The 20586-nt window shown below is 58.6% G+C and overlaps 1 protein-coding gene across 1 annotated transcript; it reads left to right on the top strand.

The window, feature by feature from the left end:
- The first annotated feature begins 6765 nt into the window (after nucleotides 1-6765).
- On the top strand, nucleotides 6766-14068 carry LOC129735138 (maestro heat-like repeat family member 5). The gene is made up of 19 exons (XM_055700496.1): nucleotides 6766-7022; nucleotides 7513-7592; nucleotides 7769-7894; nucleotides 8039-8118; nucleotides 8231-8351; nucleotides 8684-8776; nucleotides 9151-9255; nucleotides 9693-9861; nucleotides 10429-10526; nucleotides 10938-11087; nucleotides 11284-11438; nucleotides 11776-11920; nucleotides 12036-12173; nucleotides 12379-12552; nucleotides 12649-12804; nucleotides 12981-13082; nucleotides 13361-13463; nucleotides 13780-13839; nucleotides 13927-14068. The coding sequence occupies exons 1-19, from the start codon at nucleotides 6905-6907 to the stop codon at nucleotides 14061-14063; spliced, it is 2310 nt and encodes a 769-aa protein (XP_055556471.1). The 5' UTR covers nucleotides 6766-6904; the 3' UTR covers nucleotides 14064-14068.
- The last annotated feature ends 6518 nt before the right edge of the window (nucleotides 14069-20586 follow it).

The following is a 20586-nucleotide window of genomic DNA, read 5'->3' as shown; positions in this document are numbered from 1 at the left end:
GTCCGTCCTGGCAGTTTGGAGGTACCCTCTAATTTGGCCAGGTCTTCCCAAAGCTTTTTCTGAAAGGTGACACCAAGTTGTGGCTTGCTGTTGCCTGGATGAGCACTCCTGCCCGCGTGTGCTAAGGCATCCCACAGGCCCAGGGCAGCGCTCTGCTCCAGCCACGCAAGGAGGGCAGAAGAGAAACGCGGCCCTCCGGGCTCTGCATGCTTGCATGTGACTTTCCTGCCTGCGCCCTGCACTAGCTCAGCCGCTGCAGAGCCCAGCCCGGCAGCACAGCCCTCACCTCTCCTGCACTGACCGCCTCCCCAAGGTGCCACAAGTAAAGCCCCAGCCCTCGGCACCATGCATCCACAAACACTCCGCTTTGCTCTACCTCCTCTCGGATGAACATCTTCTCTGCCTCCAGCTTGAGTGTGGTCAGATACTGCCTGTAATCATTGAACTCCTTCAGAGTGCAAACCACCTATGGAGAGATGAGGGGAGACATCCCTCAAGAATTTGCCAGCCAGCTATGCAGACTGCCTTCCCCAAAACAGCCCAAACCCAGCAGGAGGGGAGATGCTCCTCTGCTCACCCTCCCCTCCCCTTCCCGGCGGCAGGGCCCCTGACTCTTCCACCACGCCATGGCTGAGCGGTGCTCCTAGCTGCAGCGCCAGGCCTCGCACCGGCTGCCTCCTCAACACTCAGGCAGTGCAAGGCGGCCTGAGAAGAGCCGGAGTGGGACTTGCCAGAGGGATGCTGGCGCTGCTTCTGCTCCCAGGGAAACGAGCCCCACAGCCCTGTGCTCCCCACCAGCAACAGGCAGCTGCAGCAAGCGCTCTGGGAAGCCTGCTTGAGGAGGGCTGCTTTTATCAGCCCCATGTCCAGACCTACTTTGTTGTCACTGGTGATGTAACCCTCTCTCTTCAGCCTCTGCAGGTTGTCCTGGCGCTGGTGGTAGGCCCGCAGGTGCGGGTCATGCAGGCTCTTGTATTCTGTGCTCAGTAGGCGGCAGTACGGATCTCCCAGATTGAAATAACCAGAGGGCTGGTGAAGCTGTAGGAGAGATTTTCCAGAGTGTAAAGGAGGCAGGAGACCACAGCTAAAAGGTGCCAGGTGGTGCTTGTGAAAAGGTAAAGGTCACTTGAAGACCAGCGCTCTGCTCCATCCTTCTGAACGCACGGAGAGCACCACAGCCAGACTGTGGGGGCCAGGCTGGGCTGGGCTGGGCTGGGCTGGGGGAAAGACCTGGACACACTGCAGACAGGGCCCGGGCCACACACTTTCACAGTGCCAGAAACCGGTCCAGAAAACCCACAAGTCCTCCTCTTGATCACCACACCAGGGAGTCAGGAGCTTCCCTCTACTCTCCAGTGCTGCCACATGGAAGGGCTACAGCACTCGCTGTCGAGCAGGTGGCCACAAGGACTTCTTGGAATGGTGGGGACACCATCAAAGCGGAGAGCTTTTCTACCCCTTTCTACTTTACCTTTTCCCCCAGCCTTGTCCTGTAGAAGACAGGCCTGGAGCTAGGTGACACGGGGATCTTGACCCCAAGTGGGAGGTTCAGCAGCCTAGTAGCTCCTTCTGCCAGTGGCTGTCTCCTGTTGCCGAGCTAGAAAGAGGGAGACGCGGGCACTGAGGCACTATCTCCGTAAGCCTGCTGCACAGCGCTCGCAAGGTTCTTGGAAGACTCCAACCACGGGGAGCGCCAAGAGCAGCCCAGTCAAAAGCTGCTCTCTGCTTCCTTGCCCCCCTCCCCACAACTCCCATCCCTTCCGCAACCCATGTCTGTGTCCTTTTGCAGCAACCCCTCCCGCCTGCTTAGCCGTAAGCCACGCTGGGCAGAGAGGCAAGGCTGCCTACAGACCCTCCCTGCTTCCACCCAGCTTTCCATCCTTGTCAGCTCCCCAGGCACTTCCTGAGCCCCTGGGGCAGGCCTGCATGTTCCAGGCTCCCAGGCTGAGCCCTCCCCATCGGCTGGTTGCTCACCTCTCCCCTCTTCCTCAGTGCGCTCAGCTGTGCATCTACATTTCGCGCACCACCAGAGAGACGGTGCTCCATGGCTCCTTCCAAGAGCTCTCCTGGAGCTCTGATCCTGCGCTGGCACCCCTTGCTCCAGAGGCACCCAACTGTGGCCACCACGGCTGGTCTCCCAGCAAGATGCTATATAGAACAAGTGCACATTGTTGCATCATCACGTTGTCATGACACCACATTCTGTACACCTGCATCCTGGGAGGACCCCACGCCAGAGCAGGATGCCTGAAGGAGGCTGTGACCCCACGGGAAGTCCACGCTGGAGCCGGCTGCCGACAAGACCTGCATACCCATGGAGAGGGGAGCCCACGCTGGAGCAGGTTTGCTGGCAGGACTTGTGACCCCACAAGGGACCCCCACTGGAGCTGGGGAAGGGTGTGAGGGGTCCTCCCCCTGAGAAAGAAGCGGCAGCATAAACAACATGTGATGAACTGACCACAACTGCCCTTCTCCCTCCCCCGGCGGGAGGAGACAGGGAAATCGGGAGTAAAGTTAAGCCCGAGAGAAGTGAGGGCTGGCAGGAAGGTGTTTCAGATTTGGGTTTATTTCTCATTATCCTGCTCTGATTTGAGTGGTAATAAATTGAACTAATTTCCCCAAGCTGAGTCTGTTTTGCCCACGATAGTACCTGCTGCGTGATCGCTCCATCCTTACCTCGACTCATGAGCCATCGAGCACCTCCAGCCCAGAATGCGGCCCCAACAGCGTCCCCTTCCACAGGCTTCCTCCTGTGTCTTCTGTGGCCCTTCCTGCATCTGCCTCCCCATGGGTACCCCCTGCCGTGCACCCCCACATGTCTCCCCCCACCTCCCGCCCCAGCAGCTCCACACAGGCCAGAGCAGCGGAGCCGGGCGCTCCTCTGACTGGTCACAGCACCCATGCCACGAGCTCTCTGTTTTGCTGATTGACTGCATACCAAGCACAAATGAATTCCAAGTCAACTATAAGAATGAAGGCCACTTACTAGATTACAGTGTAATACAGGAAAATAGCATGCAGTATGATAAAAGGAAACGGTACTGGTTCCGATGCACAATATCATAGAAGAGCAACAGGAGCGAAGCATCAAAACATTACTGCAAAGCATGACAGAGTCTAAGAGAAGGATACATCACCAATTACCACCTGAACGTCATCCAGGCCCGCCCTTCGGCTGGGAGCCCCCTTGCAGCCAGTGCCACAAGTCTCTCGGGAACTGGGACAATTTCTACATGGTGCATCCGCACATCCGTGAGGCTTCTCGCCCGGGCCCGCAGCTTGCCCGCCTTTATACTCAGCAAAAACCAAAAATACCTTACATGTCTGGCGTATGTATGTCAATTTCTAAGTTTAGGCTAAGTGCAGGCGCGCACTATCTCATGCTGCATAAGGTTCACACACGCCGGGGCATCGCCCAGACGCCCGAGCGCGGTGGAGTGACCACCATGACACAGCTGCGCACAGTATCAATTGTCCGGATGGCGCTGCTCACATCTCGCTTGTTCAGGGGCTCAGGACAAACACCACCTGCTCCTTACAGTTGTCCTGGAGCTCCCCGAGTTCACTGCCCAAGTGAAGCCGTGCCTAGTTAAAGACTTTTTCATAAATATATTTTACAGTATTTCTTAGTGTAATAATATCATCTTAAACCTCAGCTTTTAAAAAGTTTTTTTTTTTGAAAGAAAATGGGGAACAGCTGATGAGCCAGTGTGTTCCTTCACCTCGGTTTGCTTTCCTCTTCCTCCCAAGACCCACATCCAGACAAGTCCCTAGCAGTCAAGCTTGAAAAAATCTGGTTTCTCTCACAGCAACAGTGTGATTAGAACTGTAGCACTCTTCTTCCTTCCAGACTTCAGCCATCAGCATCATGCATCTCCACCCCACTGGCCCTACTATATCCACCGATATTAAAATATTTCCTCTGCCAGCTGAAGTAAAGCTGATGTTCCACACTCTTCTGTGAAAGCAGAAGGACCTGAATAGAATGCACTTGGAGAAGTTAAACAACAGAGTGGGGGTGGCCCTGGACCAGCTGTGGGTGCTGAGCAGTGGGAAGGAGGCAGCGCAGGAGGAACGAGAAGAGGAGGAGGGAGGCAGTGGCAATGACAGGACCTCCATCATCCTTGCCATGCCCAGTGGCTCCTCCGTTTCCACTTTTGGGTGAGCGTGGTGCCACATCCCACGGCCGGGCAGGAGAGGTTCCCAGCCGTGCCCACACCATCCCATGAATGGCCTCTGCCCCCCATGCAGAGCATGGGCAGGGGGCAGGATGCACGCCAGCAGGGAGGGAGGGAGGGGCAGATGTTTCCATGTCTTGCACCCACTGGTCCCCTTTCGGTTTCCAGAAGGGAAGGGCTAAAGCAGCTGCTCAGGCAGGACGGAGCAAGCCAGGCCTTGGGAAATGTCTCTGTCCCACCCCATGGGGCTTTGTCCTGCCCCTGTGCCCTTCCCCATGGGGCAGGGCCGTGCAGGCACCTGCGTCTGCCCAGGGCTGGGGGTCAGTGGGGCCTGATGCTGTGTCTCCTCTGCCTGCAGCTCCTGGGTGCTGAAGGAGCTGTGGGTGGGCACACTGCTGGGGTAACTGGGGGGATGCTCCAGGCACAGCAGGGGGAACCCAGCCCCGCAGCTGGGCACAGGTGCCCCTGTGGCTGCAGGCAGCTCTCGGGCAGAGCTGCCTGACAAGAGAGAAGAGGTGACTTGGGGCTCACCCAGCTCTCTCCCTCTCCCTTCCCACTGCACAGGCCACCAGAAGGAGCCAAGGGAGCCCGGGCGACCTGTCTCCCATCAGTCAAGCTCCTGGAGAAGGAGCTGAGCTGCCACTGTGCCATGAGTGTCTCTCTGCTCTGGGCCCTGTCCCCAAGCACTGCTCCTCCAGCCGAGCAGCAGACCCGTGGCTGCTCACCTTCTTCCCCTCCTTCTCTCCCGCCCAGTGGAGGACATGAAGTGCCAGGAGCCTGGAGAGGCTGACGGAGGCACAGGCAGAGTTGAGAATGGCTGCCTCGCACCTGCCTCTGGCTGCGCTGTAGATGTGCAGTGAGTGGTATAACCCTGCTTTGTTTGGAGGGAGGGAGGGTCCCAAGGTGCCACTCAGGGAGCAGACAGGGCTGGGGAGCCGCCAGGAGTTGTGGAGGACAATGAGGAGTGAAGTTGAGCCTGGGAAGAAGGGAGGGGTCGGGGGAAGGTGTTTTAAGATTTAGGGTTTTTTTCTCATGACCCTACTGGGATTGGGCTGGCTATCAATTCAGGTAATTTCCCTGTGCCAAGTCTGTTTTACCTGTGATGGTAATGGGTGCACGATCTCTCCCTGTCCTTCTCTTGGCCCGCAAGTCTTTTGTTGCCTTTCCTCTCCCCTGTCCAGCTGGGGGGGAGAGTGATAGAGATGTGCTGGCAGGCACCTGGTGTTACACTGGGGTGAAGCCAGCACCGACTCAAAGGCTGCAGACCCAGGCAGAGAGGCTGGGTAACAAGAGGAGGCTGCTGTCCTGAGGGAGAGGTCCCCACACCCCGGGACAGGCCACCCACACCCCAGGCACAGGCACTCGGCACCCACAAAGCAGAGCAGGCGGCCCGAGGAAAGGCTGCCAGGCCAGGGGAACAGCAGTGCCAATGGGTATCTTTATCGACAATGTAGACGAGGGGATCGAGTGCACCCTCGGCAAGCTGGGCCAGGGGATGTTGATCTGCCTAAGGGTAGGAAGGCTCTTCAGAGGGACCTGGACAGGAGATCCGTGGGCCAAGGCCAATTGTATGACGTTCAACACAGAGAATGCTGAGTCCTGCCCTTGGGTCACAACAACCTCCTCCCACAATGTTACATACAGGCTTGGGAAAGCTGCCTGGACAAAAAGGACCTGGGGGTGCTGGGGGACAGCTGGCTGACCGTGAGCCAGCAGTGAGCCCAGGTGGTCAAGAAGGCCAACAGCATCCCAGTGTGTGTCGAAAAAGTGTGGCCAGCAGGACCAGGGCAGTGATTGTCTTCCTGTACTCAGCACTGCCAAGGCCGCACCTCAAGCGCTGTGTTCCGTTTTGAGCCACTCACTACAGGGAAGGCGCCGAGGTGCTGGAGCGTGCCCGAAGACGGGCAGTGAAGCTGGTGAATCAAGCACAAGTCTGATGGGGAGCGGCTGAGGGAGCTGGCGGTGTTTAGCCTGCAGAAGAGGAGGCTGAGGGTGGACCTTCAGACTCTCTACAGCTACCTGAAAGGAGGCTGCAGGCCGGTGGGGGTTGGTTTGGTCTCTTCTCCCAGGTAACAAGCAATAGGACAAGAGGAAATGGCCTCAAGGTATGCCAGGGGAGGTTTAGATTGGATGTTAGGAAAAATGTCTTCACTGACTGGTTGGTCAAGCATTGGAACAGGCTGCACAGGGAGGTGGTGGAAACACCATCCCTGGAGGTGTTTAAAAACCCACCTAGATGTAGTGCTTAGGGCCATGCTTGAGTGATGGACTTGGCAGACCATCAAGTTAATGGTTAGACTTGGTGATCTCAAAGGCCTTTTCCTGGCGGGCATGCCGGGGCGTCTGAGCAAGGGGCTCTGGGATACACTGGAGGTCAAGGAGGGGCCTGGAGGCACCCCGAGAGCACCCAGGTGCCCACGGCTGAACCAGCCCCATGCCCCCCCCGGGGGCTCCGGGCCCCTCCCTCCTGGGCCAGTGGGTCACAGTGAGGTCTTTGTGACCTCATCTGGTGACACCACACTGCAGTGCATGTACTCACCACGGCCGTGGCCCCAGCCCACGGTTTCCATCAGGACAGCAACGGGACAGGGCAGGAGCATGGAGCGGGCGAGGAGCCCCCGAGCACAGCCCACGTCTCTCCCTGCTGCACCCAGCAGCCCCACGGCGCCCAGGCGTCTCGCCAAAGCTTCCCTTTTCCCCACACCTACCCCTTTCTGTCCTGCAGGATGATGAGGAGATCCCCCAGATTCCCCAGTGTAGCCTGGGAGAAGGATGGGGCTCCCCAGGAGAGCAGGTCTCCACCGGAGCCCCACGAGGTGTGCGTGGTCCAGCCACTGGTGACTGGTGAGTGAGGGGCCCTCTCGGCCTGGGCAGGGCTGAGGCCAGCGAGCGCCCCATGCTCAATGCCATGATAATCTTTCCGTGGCACACTGGCAGCAGGGGTCCCATGGCTTGGGGACACGATGCTGCCTGGGTGACAGGGCTGCTCAGCGCTGGAAGTGGCCCCAGCACAGCCTGTCCCAAGGAGGGAGAGAGCAGAGGGGGGGGCCCAGCTCCTGGCCTGGGGCACAGGCAGCCAGAGGCAGCGGTGCTGTGGGATGGGGACCTCTCCTGCCCGTCTGCAAGCCAGTTCCTCAGCCCTGGGCACCGGGGCTTTCCCCACCGCACCGTGCCCCAGCATCACAGCCCATTTGCCAGGCACCCTCCAGCCCTGACACACACGGGATGACTGGGCCAGGGGAGTGGGCACGGGCTGGACACAGGGCACATCTTCCTCTGCTCTCCTGCCACCCGCAGCCTCTCTACAGCCCTCCCTGCTCTCCCCCTTTATTAGATGCCAGCTGGTTGCCTGTGTACACACAGGAGAAGCAAAGCGTGGACTTCATCCAAGCCTTTGCCAGCAGCCCAGAAAAGGTAACCACGGCCCTTCCGAATGTGGCTGTGCCAGCCTCGGCAGACAGGGGCTCTGCTGCCGGGCTGGGCAGAGCTGCTTCTGCCAGCTCTCCTGCACCCCCAGTGCTGTGGTGCTGCTGCCCCTGTGTGTCCCCCTCTCACACTCCCCGTTTGTCTCTCTGTCCCCCCGCTGCCAGGAGGAGGGCCAGGAGATGAAGTTTCTTGAGAGCATCTGCAGCCTGTGCAGAACCGCCAAGCACCATGGCTTGTCACAGGGCCTGGATATCTTCTGCCACGGATACGAGCTGGCAGAGAAGGTCAAGGTGAGGGGACACCCGGTGGCTCTAGGGAAGGGGGCAAGGACCCCCGGCACTGGCACCCTGTGAGGACAATGCTTGGCCACAGCAAGGGGCTGGTGGTGCTGGGTGCTGGCAGCTGCCAGGTCCCATCTCGGTTGTGCTCTGTAGGAGCTGGTGGAACAAGAGCCCAGGGACCAGCTGCGCACAGCAGTGCGGCAACTTGCCATGCTTGCCATCGCCGAATTGAGGTACCTACCCATCCCTGCTGGGGACCCCTTCCTCAGAGGCCTGTGTGCACCCGCGCGAGGCCTCGAGGCACTGCTCCCAGCATCGGTGTCCAACTGGCCCCTCTCTTTGCAGCTCAGTGCAGACGGTGCTGGAGGGCAAAGAGAAAAGCAGTCTACATGCCTGCTGCTTGAGTGTCTTGGGGCTTCCTCCAGCAGAGGAAATGGAGGGACTGGACACTTCCCTCTACTTCAGGGTACGTGCTGGGTACTTCAGGGACCTGCAGGAGCGCCCAGTCCCTCTGGGCTGCTCCCTGATAACCCTGTGCTGCCATACAACCAGAGATCTGAGGCAGGGCAGGCTCTTGCCTTTGCTTTCCCACCCTCGTCCCTTTGTGCCCTTCCCGTGGGCCTGGCCCCATCCAATGCCACAGGTTGCTCTGTCGGCAGCACACTGTCTGCCCCTGGGTCTCTCCTGGAAACTGCGAGGCCGTGTGGGACTCCTGCCGTGGCTCTGGGAGTTCAGATCAGTCTCCTGGGGGTGGAGGAACAGTAGAATCGCTGCCACAACTCTTTGTCCTCTCTGCAGACCCTGAATGCCATGGACACCATGCTGGAGACAATGGTGCTCAGCTCTCCTGCCTCCAGAGTCAGCAAGGAGAACTTGCAGAGTATCTTTCAGGTCTGGCATGGGCCAAGAGTGGGCTTCACAGGGGCCATTCCTCACCCTGGAGGGAAGGGGGTGCCCACTCCTGAGTGGGTGGTCCCCACGCCAGCGCCATGCAGAGAGACAGCATGGCAGGGAGGGTGCGCACCTGCCTTGGGTAACCGGGGGCTACCCACCAGGCTCTTCTGTAGCACAGCGGCTGCAGTGGGTGGCATCTGCCTTCCTGCCTGGCCACAAGGCAGGCTCGGGGCATTTGTCCAAAGCCTGTGAAGGACCCTAGGGGCAGGAACGCCACTACAGGCTTTGCCCCAGATCAGAGGAAGCATTGATGGACTGTGCAAGTCCAGCCCTGGAGCTGCAAGGCACACCAGCAGCTTTTCTCTTCCAAGGTGCTGTTGGCTTTCACCAGCTCTGAGAGACCAGCTGTGCTTGAGAGGACCGTGGGCAGGATTAGGATGCTGAGCCATTTGCTGGCCAGCTATTCCTCGCTGGAGGTATGGAAGGACCAGGTACTCTCCAGCCAGGCCACCTCCCATTCCCTGCGCGCCAGCACAGCTGGCAGCTTTGAGGCGCCTGCAGGGCAAGCCTGGGCACAGGTCTGGGTGCTCTGCCAGCCTCTGTGCTGAAGTGGGGGTCTTGGTGCCTCTGTTTCCCATGGGCTTCTCTCCCCAGCCCCCTCTTTGCCAGGAGCCAGCTTTGCCCCCAGTCCTGTGTTGGACGGGACTGCCCAAGGAACATGGTGGGAGCCCAGGCCTGGCAGCTCTCCCTGTGCGGGGCTGCCACCCAGCTAGCTGCTTTGGGAGCCGCGGCCAGCATGGTCCTGCAAAGCTCTGGCACACCTGGGTCCAGCCCTGGCCACGCTCTTGGGGCCGGGGCTCTGGCCCCAGGCGCCTGCCCTCAGCCCTTCTGCTCTTCTGCCTCCCTCACCCAGGCTGCTCAAAATGAGGACAGACATGCCTCCTGCAGAGAGATCCTCATCCCAGTCCTCGGGCAGCTGCTTGGACGTCTCCTCCTGCTCGTGTCATCTGGGGAAGAAAAGACCAGCCGTGTGGCTTTGGATGCCCTTTTCTCCCTTTTCCTATTCACCCGCCAGCAAAAACGTAAGAGAAGCAGTGGTGGGCTGCCTCCCCCGCCCCTGCACAACGACATCAATCGAGCCGTCTGCTTGTCTTCCTGCGCGTTGTGGCGGGCCCTTCCTGTGCTTGCTGGAGGCACCACCATGTCACCAGCACCGCCTCTCCCCTGCTCCTGACCCACGCTGTGTCCCACACAGCTGATCGTCCCGTGGAGCTGAGCTGCTCCTTCACTCAGGAGGCAGCCCCACTCCTCATCCCCTCTTCCTTGAAGAGCTTGTACCACTGCCCCACAGCACTCCATCCATGCGAGCCGTACCCCACGTCACTGTTACTCCAACCACAGTTTAACTGTGGGACTGCATGCAGAGCTCTAGGTCCTTGGAGTTGACCAGGCCAGGAGCATTGGCATAAATACACGGGAGGCAGGTCACCCTTTCATTTACATCTCTCTCCACCACCTCCTCCTTTCACTGTGGGTCATCACCTCCCTTCTCAGCCATTCCTAGATCAAAGCTCTTCTCAGGAGCTGGTAAGCTTGCTGGCAAAGCAGCTGGGTCTCACGCACTCTCCTGTGTTTGCCCTGCTCTTTAGGCACGACACTGTCAGAGGAGAATGCACAGCTGCCAGCGGCTTGGGAAGCTGAGACCACCTCCTTGTGCTGTTCACCCACCGCCAGAGACTTTGCCATGGTAAGGAGCTGCCCCCGTGCCTTGCCTGTGGCATCAGCAGGGCTCTTGTGTGAGAAGGCATCCAAAATGAGCGGGGCTGGCATGGCCTCCCTGTCCCTGCTCTCAGCAGGGTTTCTGCTGTCCCCAAGCAGGGACAACGCGAGGGCTGCACTCCAGTGCCCAAGCAGCATTTTCCGCCTGGCCAACAGCAGGCCCTGGTTCTCTGTAGGGCCAGCACACTGTGCCCCAGAGCCCAAGCCTCCTCCCTCACCCTGGGGGCCCTCTCTTCTCATCCTCCCCCATGCAGTGACTGCAGCCTCTGCTACCAGCACTGCTGTGCATCTCTCACCAGGGCTGCTCGCACTGTCCAGCTTAGCAGCACCATCAGGGCACTCAACGTGACATTCTTCACTCCCTTCCTTCCTGCCATAGGCCTTTGCAAAATACCTTCAACCATCTGAGAGGACAGACATCGTCCTCACAATCATTGATACCCTGAGAGAATTAAATGCCAAGAAAAAGCCGCTGGGCAGCAGTGTGATGGACGTGGTCACGGCAGACCCTCACGTCTGGCTGACAGATGTAAGTGGCCTGTGGCTGGATTACCCTGTCCTTCAGCCCTGGCCCGCCTTGTTCCTCCCTCCATCCCTGCCTCCCGCCCAAAGCCAGGTGTCTCAGGCACCTGAAGCCACCTTAAGGCAGGAGAGGGACGGCAAGGGCAGCTGGGGCAATGGCTGCCCTCCAGTGGCAGCACCACCATCACTTGTGTCCCCTCCAGGTGCCAAAGATCATGAGCTGCATCTATGAATCCTGGGAATACGTGACCATGGAGTCAGGCCAGCGTAGCATGGAGTCACTGCTGCTCCTGATGGCTAACCAGTGCCCTGGGGACGTTGTCACCACGCTGCTGAAGATCGCTCCACGAGGAGACAGGTAGCGGTCCTGACAGCCAGGAGGGCTTGCTCCTAGTGGTGAGAGGGACCCGGAGACTCTCTGGCCGCCAGACCCAAGGAGTACCGCAGGACACCCCGGAGGAGCGGGGCCCTTCCCCCGTCCCAGCACCCATTCCAGCCCTGGTGGGCTGGCCGCGTCCCCAGCACCAAAGCCAGCCCAGAGCCTCGCCACCACCCTCTGTCCCACCCCATGGGGAGCACAGCACCTCAGCCCTCTCCTGCCTGCCCAGGGAGGAGGGTCTGTGTTACGCAGGGCTGGCCCAGGCCACAGTACTGGGGATGGGGTCACCCTGCTGACAGAACGCTCTGGCTTGCAGCACTGCCCTGGCACTGTGGGAGGTGATGCTCTCCACAGCCCAGACCTTGGAGAAGGTTCTGAAGGAGCTGTTCATCAAACTCCAGGACCGGCAAAACAGGCTCTTCTACACATACCAGGAGGACACCTGTTTCGTTCGCTTGGCTGTGAGTTACCAGAAGAAGCCCCAGTGCTCTTGTCCTCAGCTGCTGATGGGAACAGCTGCGCGGTGTGGGGAGTCATGCTGGCTCTTCTGGTCACTCACCGCTGGCTTTCTTTCAGCTGCTGACCTGCACTGATTTGGAGGATGAGGAATTCTCTCCAATGTACAAAGTCTTGAGGTTTCTGAGGGATCCAAGCCCAGCAGTGCTCTCATTGGTGCTCAGGAGCCTCATGACGCTGTCAGAGAGAGCTGAGATGGTGAGCAGGGCATCATCAAAGGGAGCCATATTGGCAGCCAGGGGCTGGGGCAGCGGATAAGCTGGTGGATTGGCCTTGGCTGGGAGTCAGGAGGTTGGGTGACTGCTCCAAAGGCCCTCCTGGCCATGGTGGGGCCTGGTGGCTGCCTGGGGAGCTTGCTGGGCATAGTCCTTTTCAGGAAACAGAAGCTCTGTCTTTCATGCAGGCAAGAAAAATGGAGGTCTTCATGCCAGACATGATGAAGGTCCTGGAGGACGGCAACACAAATATCAAGATGAAGTCCCTGGTGGTCTCGCGAAACGTCATAGGTCACCTGAAGACAAAGGCCAGCCCCATCGCTGTCCAGCTGATGGAGAAGCTCCTGCCCCTCTTTGCTGCGGTAAGGCTGATAGGGGAGCCCAAGCCTTGTGTCCAGGCGCTGGTTGGGGACAGCTACCTACAAGGACGCAAGTCCTACTCTGCTTCTCTCTACCAGGGCTTCGGCGAGGTGAGAGAGCTCTCCATCAGCCTCTTCAGAGACCTAATGAAGACTGTGGTGAGGAAGAACAAGAGGCAGATGAAGACAAAAGTGGAAATGGGCTTGCTCCCTCTCATCTTTCACATGAGTGACCAAATCCACAGCGTGGCCAAGGTACAGATTCCAAAGCTAAGCAGTGATGTAGGGATGAAAACCTGAGATGTTTGGGCCAGGGTACCTCCCAGCTTCCTAAGGGCAGGATGACCCCAGGAAGAAAGGAAAAGGCAGGGAGATGCCAGGTCTCCTTCCCCAGGCCGTGGTGCCATCTCCCAGTTTCTGCTGTTCTGCAGGCCTCCAGGGAAGCCCTCCTCGCTGCAGCAGAGCTCCTCAAGTGGAAAAAGCTCAAACACCTGCTGCAGAGCCATCAGACATGGAGGATTGCAGAGTGCTTGGTGAGGACAACCACTGGAGGAGCGCTGCGCCACGGGTCTGCCCTGCGCGCTCTGCAGCTGTGCCTCACCTGCCCTGCTGCAGCCCGCAGCTCACAGCCTGGAGCTGCATCCTTGTTCCCTGTCCTCGAGAAGAGAGCTCCAAGGGCTCTTCTCCACACCCCTCTCCCCGCACCCAGCGGGAGGGAGGGCTCTGGGCAGCGGCGGGTGCTGGCAGGCGGGACTGCTCCGGCCAGCTGGGGAGGCTGTGTGACATGCCCATACCCTTGTGCTCTCTCCAGCTACAGCGGGACAGGCGCAGGACCGAAGAGTACTTGAATCAGAGCCTGCCGTACCTGGAGGATGCTCAGGCCACCTTGCGAGCAACGGCCGTCAGGTTCATCGGTGAGCCACAGCCCCCAGGGTCCCACTTTTGGCAGCCCAGCCCCAGTCCCGCCACTGCACCGGCAGCAAGGAGCAGCCCGGTGTCTGCCAGAGCCTCGGCTGCCCCGTGCAGGGCCTTGGCCTCTCTCTCCCACCCTTGACCATGCAGGTGGGCTCGGTGGCTGCCTTGCTCAGTCCCACCCGCCTCAGCTACTGCTCTTCCCTGGGGTCAGCCTGGTGAGGGGGAGGAGGGCGTGCAGCCCAGCCAGCTGCGCTGGGGGCTGTGCTGCTGGGAGCATGCTGGGGAGTGGCGGGTCTGATGAAGCTCTGTCCTTAGGGCTTGCTGGGCAGCTCCTGAAGGACCAAAGGGAGGAGAAGCTGGCTGAGATCTGCCACAGTGAGTAGGGAGCATGGGCTGGAGGGGATGCCCGGTGGTTTTCGCAGACACGGCAGTTCATCTCTGCTCCGTTTCTTTCCATCACAGCCCTTCAGACCTTGGAGGAAGACAATGAACCCTCCATCTGTTCCCTGGCAGCTCAGACCACCTCCATCCTGAGCACTCCAAGGGTGCGGCAAACGTCACGATGCACCCTGCGATCACTGTGCTGCTGGTGCTGCTAAGCCAGGCAGAGGTGCGGCTTTTCTCCAGAGAACGGCTGCAATTCAATAAAGCTGGAACAAGAAGCCTGAACCCAGGGTGTCTTTCCCAAGTAGAACTGACGGGCAGCGAGGAGAGGGCATGGGATGGGTGGTCCCAGCTCTGACCTCCTTGTAGTTCTCCGGGCACCCCAGCGACACCACAGTATCTGCTTCTACTGCACTGCCACGTCCCTGCACCATGATGCACTCGGGAAGGTTTCCATGCAGAGTACAGAGGTGCTAAGGGGGCCAGAGGGACCCTGCAGGGCTCCCTGAGGGACGGGGGGACAAACAGAGTGCCTGGGTCACCATGACTGCCTCGGGAGGGCTCCCAAGGTCTGGCTAGTCGAGCAACAGAAGGCTCTGGGGCATTACAGACACCTATGGAGGAGTGCCGCGGGGACTCGAGTGGAATGGTCAAGTCTAGGGACCAGGCCCCCAGTCCAGCGGGCTTCCTTTGAGTGCTTGAGGCTCTGCAGAGGGGTCTGGGGTGCAAGGAAGGTCTCAGGACCTGGGTGGACTAGCACGAGCCTAAGACAGCTCCAGGGCAAAGACAGCTCCAGCGCACTGCAGGGTAGAGGGTGCCCAGTGCCAGGTGGCCTCCACAGCCATCAGGGACCTGGCAACAGGCACTGTCATGCGGGGAGGCAGGGAGCGTGGCATGGGCTTGTGCTCATCATCTCCTTGCCCCTTTGCAGTGCCTTGATGTTGCAGCTAGCCCAGGCACTGCCCCCCACCAGCACAGGGACCCTTGCACAGCACTCCAGCTTAAGATCACTGGCACCGGCTGCCCAGAGAGGCCTCTGGAGACATTCCAGCACCACCTGCACAGGATTTTGTGCAACCTGCTCTAGCACAGCCTGCTTTTGCAGGGCGTTGGACTGGATAATCTCCAGAGGTTCCCTCCAACAACGACCATTGTGTGATTCTGGGACTCGCGGCACTTTGGCTGAGGAAGAAGAGGTCAGGACCCTCAGGCCACCCGACACCTGACTGCCTTCCCAGTGCCTGTCCAAGAAACCTGCCAGTCCTCACTAACAGAAGTTGGACCTGCACACGTGGGCTTGCACATGTGCATGAGCACTGCAGGGCAACAGCCTTCTCTCTCTTCCCCGTCCTCCACTGCAGGGCGAGCGCAGATGTTCTGCCAAGGGAGCACCAGTCCCCACGGGCCCTGCTGCCCTCCCTGTCATGCACTGGCCGTTCTACCTGGGCTCCCTCTACTGTGTCCCACACCACTGGCCTGGTGTGATGGCAGAGCCAGTGGCACTGCCCGGCACTGCACCTTCCTGGTCCATCAGGGCAACCTGGGTGCCAGTGGGAAGCTGGGAATTGCCCTTGGCCAGGGCCTCTCCCTGGAGCTGCCAGAGGAGGAATTCCTTGTGGGTGGCAGGGATGCCAAAGCATGAGGAGTTCCCCATTGGATGGCAGGGACAGTGTGTAGAGCCCCATCGATGTGGAGCCACCCCCGGCAGCCCCTCAGCCATGGCCATGGTCACACAGAACCTCACTGGGGAGCTCATCCATATCGTCCAGGACACCCGTATAGTGACCAGGCAGTACCAAAAGTTTCTGCAAGTAATGATGGCCAAGTGGCAAGAGGCGGTCTGTAGTGGGACACACACCACGCACACCGCCACCCCACAGCTGTCTCCCTCCCCCCTGCCAGGAAAGAGGAGCAGCAGGAAAGAGGAGCAGCTCTATCCAGGGCTGCTGGAGGCCAGAGGGTGGCCCCAGGTCCTTCGAGTGGAGCTGCTGGGGGCAGATGCGCACATGGAGAAGATGGCAGATGGGGACAAAGGCCAAGGGGAGGACACGGGGCCAAGCAGAAGCAGCCCTGTGCAGGTGGGCAGAAGGAGCCCAATGGGGATGAGGAAGAGGAGCCCCATGACACCAGACAGAATCAGCTCCATGGGCCTGGGCAGCACCATCCACGTGGGGCCAGGCAGCAGCACCCCAGCAGAGCCCAGGCCCCAGCACCATGTCCCCGTGGGCAGGGCACGTGGGCAGGCAGCCTCAGGACTGTGCCGGGCAGGACTGTGCCTGCAGGAGGGCTGCTCCCACCTGTGGGGCTGCCCAAAGGCTTGGTGGAGATGCCACTGCCGGCTCCATTGTGTCCGTTTCTGCAAGCCCCGTGGTGGCAGCGCTGCTCCCACAAGAGCAGTGGGTTCCCCTGCCAGTGAGCAGCTGGTGGGGTGCAGGGCTGGGACCCCCCTGGCCTGCCCCCTCATCTGAAATGTTAAATCTTTCCTCTATCCATGGATCTATCTGTGGAGCTCATCCATCCATCCCGCAGCTGGGGCTGCTTCACCCTCAGTGCCTGAACCCAGTGGGGATGGTCTGGCATTGAGCACTGCTGGCACCCACAAAATGGGGGGTGGGGGTGTCTGGTACCACAGTGGGTGTGCTGGGAGGTGGGGACCCAGCTGGGCTAGAGAAAGGGGCCAGCAGGAACCTCATCAGGTCCAACAAGTGCCAACTCTGGCCCCTGGGGATGAACAAGCCCAGGCCCTGGCACAGGCGGGGGCCACCTTGCTGGAAAGCAGCTTGGCAGAGAAGGTCCTGGTGGGCCCCTCAACGAGCTGCCTGCTGGGCAGGGGATCTGTGCCCCTTGCAAAGGGGGGATCCAGTATGTATTGAGACCCCACGGTGAATCCATACACCACAAATAGAAAGGCATGTTATCCCCAGGTTGGCATATTCAAATGGATAATAAATGGGGTATGGGCTTGGTGCCTTAAACATTTTAGTCCAAACTAGATAACAGAGTTGAAACATGGGAATAAATCCCCCACCCCATCAGAACACTCCACTCAGGAAATGTTCATGAGCGATTTGTTGTGAATCGTGGAATAGAACCATGGCATACCCCAGACTTGCGAACCCTTATTCCAGGCATGTGTCCTTGTTGGGGTATCCAGGCACCAGGGTTTAAACTGCATAACACGTTTGCATAACAGGTTTGCAGGTCTGCAGATCCCACGTGTTATGCAAAAACTACCAATCAAGGAAACACATTGCAATATGCAGTTTTGCTTACCCACAAAACAAAATGAAATTTTGCGTGAGAAGGAAAAAAACCAAGCTACGACCCATCAACACGCTCCACCGTTCAATATCCAGCCCCTCAGGGTCCTTTCTGAGCATGTTCAGATGGGAAGATGTACTTTGTACTACCTACTTCCTCAAAATTATTTACATATGCATAAGGCACTTGCATATGTCACTTTGTTCCTGGGGGCCTTTCTTGGGGTCTTTAGAGATCGTTGGTGGTCAACAACCTGGTGAACTTCAGCTGAACTTTCCTGGGGCACCTGCACTCTACTTGTTGTTATAGAACTTCATTTATTCTCTGTGCTGTATGGTCTTGAAGGCAACACACCGTTACCGCACTACCCTCGTCTATTGGTATAGCCCAGGTACCTCAGAAAGCTTGCCACCCCTTACTGAGCTTATTCAATAGGTGGAGTTAATCACTGCTTTAGCTGCAGCCTCTCCTAGTGATTCTTTATAACTTAATCCTGTCAGCGAGAAGTGTCCAGCTCTGCCACTGAAGGCAGCAGCCTCAAGTCACCAGGCTGCTCCCTACAGGAAGCAATCCCGACTGCCTGGATCTCGCCGCTGACAGGCTGTATTTAAGAATGGAGTGTTTTCCAGCAAGGGAAACAAGGCTTGAGCACTCATACTCCGTCTGGTGACTCTCCCAGGCAGCTGCATATTGCCAGTCCCTCAGCAGGGCAGGTGTAGCCAGGGCCCTGCCGGAGTCAGCAGAAAAACACGCTAGCCCTATTCCTGCAGGAACTACAAACGCCGGGGTGGCTCTGGGGCCTCTTTCCCTCCTTAGCTCTCAGCTCACCCCCAGGGCTGCCCCGGCCCGGCCTGACTCCAGCTGCCCCGGGGCCTGGCACTCCAGGGGGTTGGAGCCTCCCCACAGAACCCCCGGGCAGCCAGCAGGCAGCAGACACCCCTGTGCCAGCCCAAGAGCATCCCTCATCCCACGGCCGGCCACAGGTCCCCTCAGCCCGGCCACAGCCCCAGCACAGGCTGTGCCTGCCCAGCCCAACATGGCTGCCAGGAGGGTGAGGGTGGGAAATGGCAGCTGCCAGCATGCCCTGGGAACAACATGGCTGCCAGCAGCCCCGGGCCTACAGCTCCCAGCATGCCCTGGGAACAACCTGGCTATGGGGCAGCCCTGGGCCTACAGCTCCCAGCATGCCCTGGGAACAACCTGGCCATGGGGCAGCTCCAGGCCTACAGCTCCCAGCATGCCCCGGGAACAACCTGGCCATGGGGCAGCCCTGGGCCTACAGCGCCCAGCACACCCTGGGAACAACCCGGCCATGGGACAGCCCCGGGCCTACAGCTCCCAGCATGCCCCGGGAACAACCTGGCCATGGGGCAGCCCTGGGCCTACAGCGCCCAGCACACCCTGGGAACAACCCGGCCATGGGGCAGCCCCGGGCCTACAGCTCCCAGCATGCCCTGGGAACAACCTGGCCATGGGGCAGCCCCGGCCTACAGCTCCCAGCATGCCCCGGGGCATGGTGCCCTGCAGTGGGGCCCTGGGGGACACCAGCCCCCAGCCCCGGCCCTGCAGGCCCCATGGCCACTGCCCGGGGCTGCCCGAGCACAGATCCTGGCCCCGGAGCCCCCATGGGGCAGGGATGAGGGGGAGAGAGGCACCGAGCGACAGGGAGACGTGGGTCAAGGCGGAGGGGTGGCCGGAGAGGGACAGGAGGGGGCCAGAGGGGCAGGGGGAGCGGGAGGGGCTGGGCAGGGATGGAGAAAGGACAGGGACTGGCGAGGAGCGGGCAGAGGGATGAAGTGGGACAGAGACAGAGGGGCAGGGGGGTGCCCCAGGGAATACAGGATCAGCAGCAGGAGAGAGGGACAGGGAGAGGAGTGGAGGGGCAGGAAGGGGAACAGAGGCACAGACCAGCACAGACAGGGTGAGGGACCAGGATGAGCAGGCTGTGACTTTGGCAGTGGGCGGCAAAGCTGCTTCTGTGGTGTGCCTGCTCTCGTGAAAGGAGCTCCTGCACCAGCCTGAGGGCAAAAGAAGAGGGGCAAGGAGCAAGGTGTCGCAGTCCTTAGTTTGCAGGTTTAATGTATCGGCCCTGTTCAGAAAACACAGCGTGTATGTCTGTCAGTGGTGCCGGCAGATTTTTATTCTTTATAGCAATTTCTTTAAATACCGGACTTCATGCAGAAGGTTCACACGGTGCCGTGCTTCTAGTAAACAGAATTCTTTTATGCATGCTGCAGTCTGGAGGTGGCAAGTGCCAGGTTAGAGATGAAGATGGAAATGAAAGCAAGTGACGCACATGCAGTGGTGATCCTGCCACAAGCATGCTGTGTATTGACCTGGGAGAATGCTGCAGGGACTCTCACAAGTCAAGGTTTTCAGTGCTGTTTCTGTGTTTGATACCCAAGGGATGGTTTCCCTCTGCGTGTGTTTCTGTGCAGGCATGTGCATGGAACATGGTTGTGTCCCTGTGCCATAAGTGGGACTGATGGCAGCTTTTCATTTCATTCCAACTCAAAAGTAAAGAAAGACTGTACCTGCAAAAGAATTCAAACAGCCGTCTTTGTTTCCCAAAGCGAGCATAGAAGTGTGAGGGAGCGGTTTACAGGTTCAGAACTTCAACCAGCTCTGGATGGTAAACCCTCAGGAGAGGAAAGAGAAGCCCCACTTTTTTAACTACAGCTCTGCTTCCCTTAATGTGTCTTCTTGTTAGATTGTGTCAGCAATCAGATTAAAAGCACATGATTAAATTGTGCTTGTTTATGAAGATATTTGAGGGTTATTTACTGTCTTAAATCCTCTTAGGAAGTGAGGCACACTGTTGCCCTGTGGGCAGTACAATGTTGTGGCTGGTAATTTTCCTTTTCTTCCCTAGTGTACGGATGCATTTATGAAGGCAAGCGTTGGGTCTTATTGGTGCCGCACAAGAAACCAACGTGTGAAACCCAGACATTCACTGTTAGAAACAGGAAGAAGCTATGGGCCCTTGCTGCAGATTCTGCAAAAGATGTACCAAGGCTGAGGAAAGTGGCAAAAAGGGAAGAATTGCATAACTTTGGGATGGCAGGTGAGGTTTCCATCAGTGTTCCTCAAATGTAGCAGCCTCATTTTGTTTGCGGATGCGGTGTTAGACTCAAAATGCGAGACTAGTTTCCTTTATTGTGGGTGATACTATAGCGCACGTACCTTTCACGTCCCAGGTTGCCAAGGCTCTAGTTAAACTTCTGCAGAACCACCTCAAATTTTCCTTAGTGCGTGATTTCCTTCAACAGTCAAGTCCAGGTCTGTGGCACACAATAACCCCTACCCCATTTGGGATCTGGATGTGGCTGATTTTTAATTTAGACTTATCTGCTGTTAGAGATTTTCTTTTTTTGGTCCAAATAGGAAAATGCTGATTGTGTGCATTCTTTTGCTTTTTCATAGTATTGTTCCATGTTTAGTCATTTGTTCCTTACAAAAATAATGTATGGGTGTCTA

This window comes from Falco cherrug, unplaced genomic scaffold, assembly GCF_023634085.1.
Source record: "Falco cherrug isolate bFalChe1 unplaced genomic scaffold, bFalChe1.pri scaffold_41, whole genome shotgun sequence".
Taxonomy (NCBI): Eukaryota; Metazoa; Chordata; class Aves; order Falconiformes; family Falconidae; genus Falco; species Falco cherrug.
This window is presented reverse-complemented; position numbering and strand designations above follow the sequence as displayed.

Coding starts and splice junctions, on each gene's coding strand:
- LOC129735138 (XM_055700496.1), top strand. CDS start 6,905: ATGATGAGGAGATCCCCCAGATTCCCCAGTGTAGCCTGGGAGAAGGAT. Junction 7,023..7,512: donor GGTCCAGCCACTGGTGACTG/GTGAGTGAGGGG, acceptor CCCCTTTATTAG/ATGCCAGCTGGTTGCCTGTG. Junction 10,527..10,937: donor CCGCCAGAGACTTTGCCATG/GTAAGGAGCTGC, acceptor TTCCTGCCATAG/GCCTTTGCAAAATACCTTCA.